Source organism: Propithecus coquereli, unplaced genomic scaffold (assembly GCF_000956105.1).
Source record: "Propithecus coquereli isolate 6110/MARCELLA unplaced genomic scaffold, Pcoq_1.0 Scaffold6, whole genome shotgun sequence".
Classification (NCBI taxonomy): Eukaryota; Metazoa; Chordata; class Mammalia; order Primates; family Indriidae; genus Propithecus; species Propithecus coquereli.
In genome coordinates this window covers 326,852-329,462 of record NW_012151951.1, presented here as the reverse complement: position 1 = coordinate 329,462, position 2,611 = coordinate 326,852, and the positions used below count along the sequence as shown (strand labels likewise).

The following is a 2,611-nucleotide window of genomic DNA, read 5'->3' as shown; positions in this document are numbered from 1 at the left end:
TAATATGAGAAATGCTAATATCAAATTAATTATTAGGAAATGAAAAATAAAAAGCATGAAGAATGCAGAAAATGTGGTAGAAAGTATAAAAAAAAGAATAGGCAATGGTTCACTCAGTATTGACGAGAGTGTTTATTTACATATTAGTCCAAAACAAAGCTTGCATCCAACCTTCCTGCTTCCAGTCAACAAGCTCCTCACTTCCGGCCCCTGTGACATTACACTTGTTGGCACGATCTATAAATACACAAATCCCTATGGTTTAAATACTATTCATATTACAAGTTGAATTTCCTTATATGTGCAAAAGTGTTACAGACATGACTTTCCAGATACAAAATTATTTTAGTAATTGTACGCAGAATCAATTATATATTAGGGTTTTCTGCCACCAAGTGGTAATAATGCTTCCTTGCACCATTGGAGTTTACTCTTCCCGTACTATTTCTCTGTATTACTCCATTTTTAACAAGTAATTGCTGAATTTCTATGATGCATTAGAAACCGACTAGAAGTTTTTTGCTGGAAAAATGTTACATTTTCATCTAAAACTTTCAGACTTAGAGCAGAACTAGTCTCATAAAAATGCTCTAAATGAACTTACAGCTATTTAGTTATATGCCATTTAACTATACCAGTGGTTCCCAACCAGGAGTGAATTTGCCCCCATCTCTACCAAGGTGCATTGATAACACCTGGAAACAGTTTTAGTTGTCATGACGGTGGGTGGAGAGCTGTTACCAGCATCTAGTGGTTAGAAGCCAGGGATGCTGCTAAGCATTTTATAATGCAGAGGACACCCCCACCACCAAAGAATTATCCAGCCCAAAATGTCAATAGTGAGTTAATGAATAGATGGTAAATAAATCAAAGGCATGATCCACAAATATTTCCTTTGTCCAATTTCTCTGCTTATGAGGCCGTCTTCATCTCCATGCTTTATCATAACGGGTTGAGTGTGAGCTTAAACCAGGTCCTCACATTTCATGATATCCTTAAAGTATAAATCATAGTTTGAAATCCAGAGTTCCCATTCTATTATTTAAAATGTTAGATTGAAGTTTTCACTCATTTCACGAAGTCATAAATTAGTAGGGCTCAAAGTTGAGTAGTGCTCAACTAGTCCATTCCCTTCATTGTCAGAAAAGATTATGCAAAGTTTAAACATCTTAATAATCTGCTAGCTTGTGGCAGAGCCAGATGGTAATTAGTTTTCAGGTTTTCTTCAAGTGCTCTTTTTGAGCACCCAAGCTGTCTCTCTTTGATTAATTTGGTGAATTACATAATTTTATCCTAATGATTTTTAAAGTCGATATAAGAAAAAAATATAGGGACACTTTGCTGACATTTTTAGAGGAAGTGAAAAGAAAAGGGAAATAGCTGCATGAAAAATGATGCTATCTAAATAATATTTTCATATTTATATATTGTATTTTATGGATCTTCATAGCCTTGCCATGTTTTTCCTGTCATTATAACTCAGCTAGATCATAATCGTTTATGTTTTTCATTGAATATTCAGAGCCTAGCACAGCACCTTACATATAGAGGACCCTTAATACATACTTGTTCAATGGATGAATGTGTGCATAGTTATTTTAATTTAGCATGTGGCCATTTAAAGCATCAAAGCATTGAAGTTAAGGTGGGGATTTTAATTTAGTCTCATTCAGTTTTACTTACAGCAACTTAGATGTCACTGGGAAATAGAAATCATGGGTATCTTTGAAGACAGTCTTGAAGTTTCTCTTCCCCTAGAAGACAGTTGTACATCATAAACATGCAAATTTGGAGCCGCTCTGTTTTACTCAGGTTATTCTACTTATTTTTTTGTAAAACCAGTTTTTCCCATCAGAAAATGTATTAAAAAGTTTTAAAATTATCTCTTAGCATGTTAATATAGCATGCCATCACCTTTATCTCAGATTGCCTTAATTCTTTATTTACCTGGTCGGGCAAATGTATTATTTGAAAAGTGCTACCAAAATGAGATATTATATGGTACCTAAAATTTAAATAGAATAATTAGTGCTTTCTTGGCGCCTAAATTATGTCTCACAATGAAGTCTTACCCTGGTGTTTCTTAGGAGCCACAGAAGACCCTACTGCAGGTGTGGCTGTTTTAGTTAATCAGGCTGGATTGTTAATCCCTCATCAATGGACTTCTGAGATCACCACCATTATTTCCCTGACTCATTTGCCTCTTCCTCTACCACAGGTGTATCTGTGGGAAGGTTAAAGCACAACTCTCATGACAACATGATTGACAGTCACAAAGTCTAAGAAACTCCTCAGACAACCTCAAATAGTCAATGAGAAACTGAACACACCTAGAGTGCCACTGATTTGTCTTGGTAGACAAAATATTAAGCAAGTAAAGTTAAATGGTACTACATCTATAGATAAGATAATTTGTATATGTGATACTTCATTAATTCATACATATAACTAATTAATAATCTCATCATATTATTTAAAAGCAAAATTAAATAAGAATCAATTTCTAATTCTTTTCAAATTACAGCTTGGGCACAATAAACAATCAAGTATAAGGAGCTCAGAAGATTTTCATTTAAATACTTTTAATAATCCTCCAAGACAATATCAGGTA

At 34.0% G+C, this 2,611-nt stretch overlaps 1 protein-coding gene across 3 annotated transcripts in view; it reads left to right on the top strand.

Annotated features, from left to right (window-relative positions):
* Positions 1-2,611, top strand: part of TRPC6 (transient receptor potential cation channel, subfamily C, member 6) — a 194,405-nt gene that overhangs the window by 189,098 nt on the left and 2,696 nt on the right. For all 3 annotated transcript variants that reach the window (XM_012659164.1, XM_012659166.1, XM_012659165.1), the window contains one exon: positions 2,525-2,608. In XM_012659164.1, the coding sequence (XP_012514618.1) occupies positions 2,525-2,608 (84 nt within the window). The remainder of the gene's footprint in view (positions 1-2,524; positions 2,609-2,611) is intronic.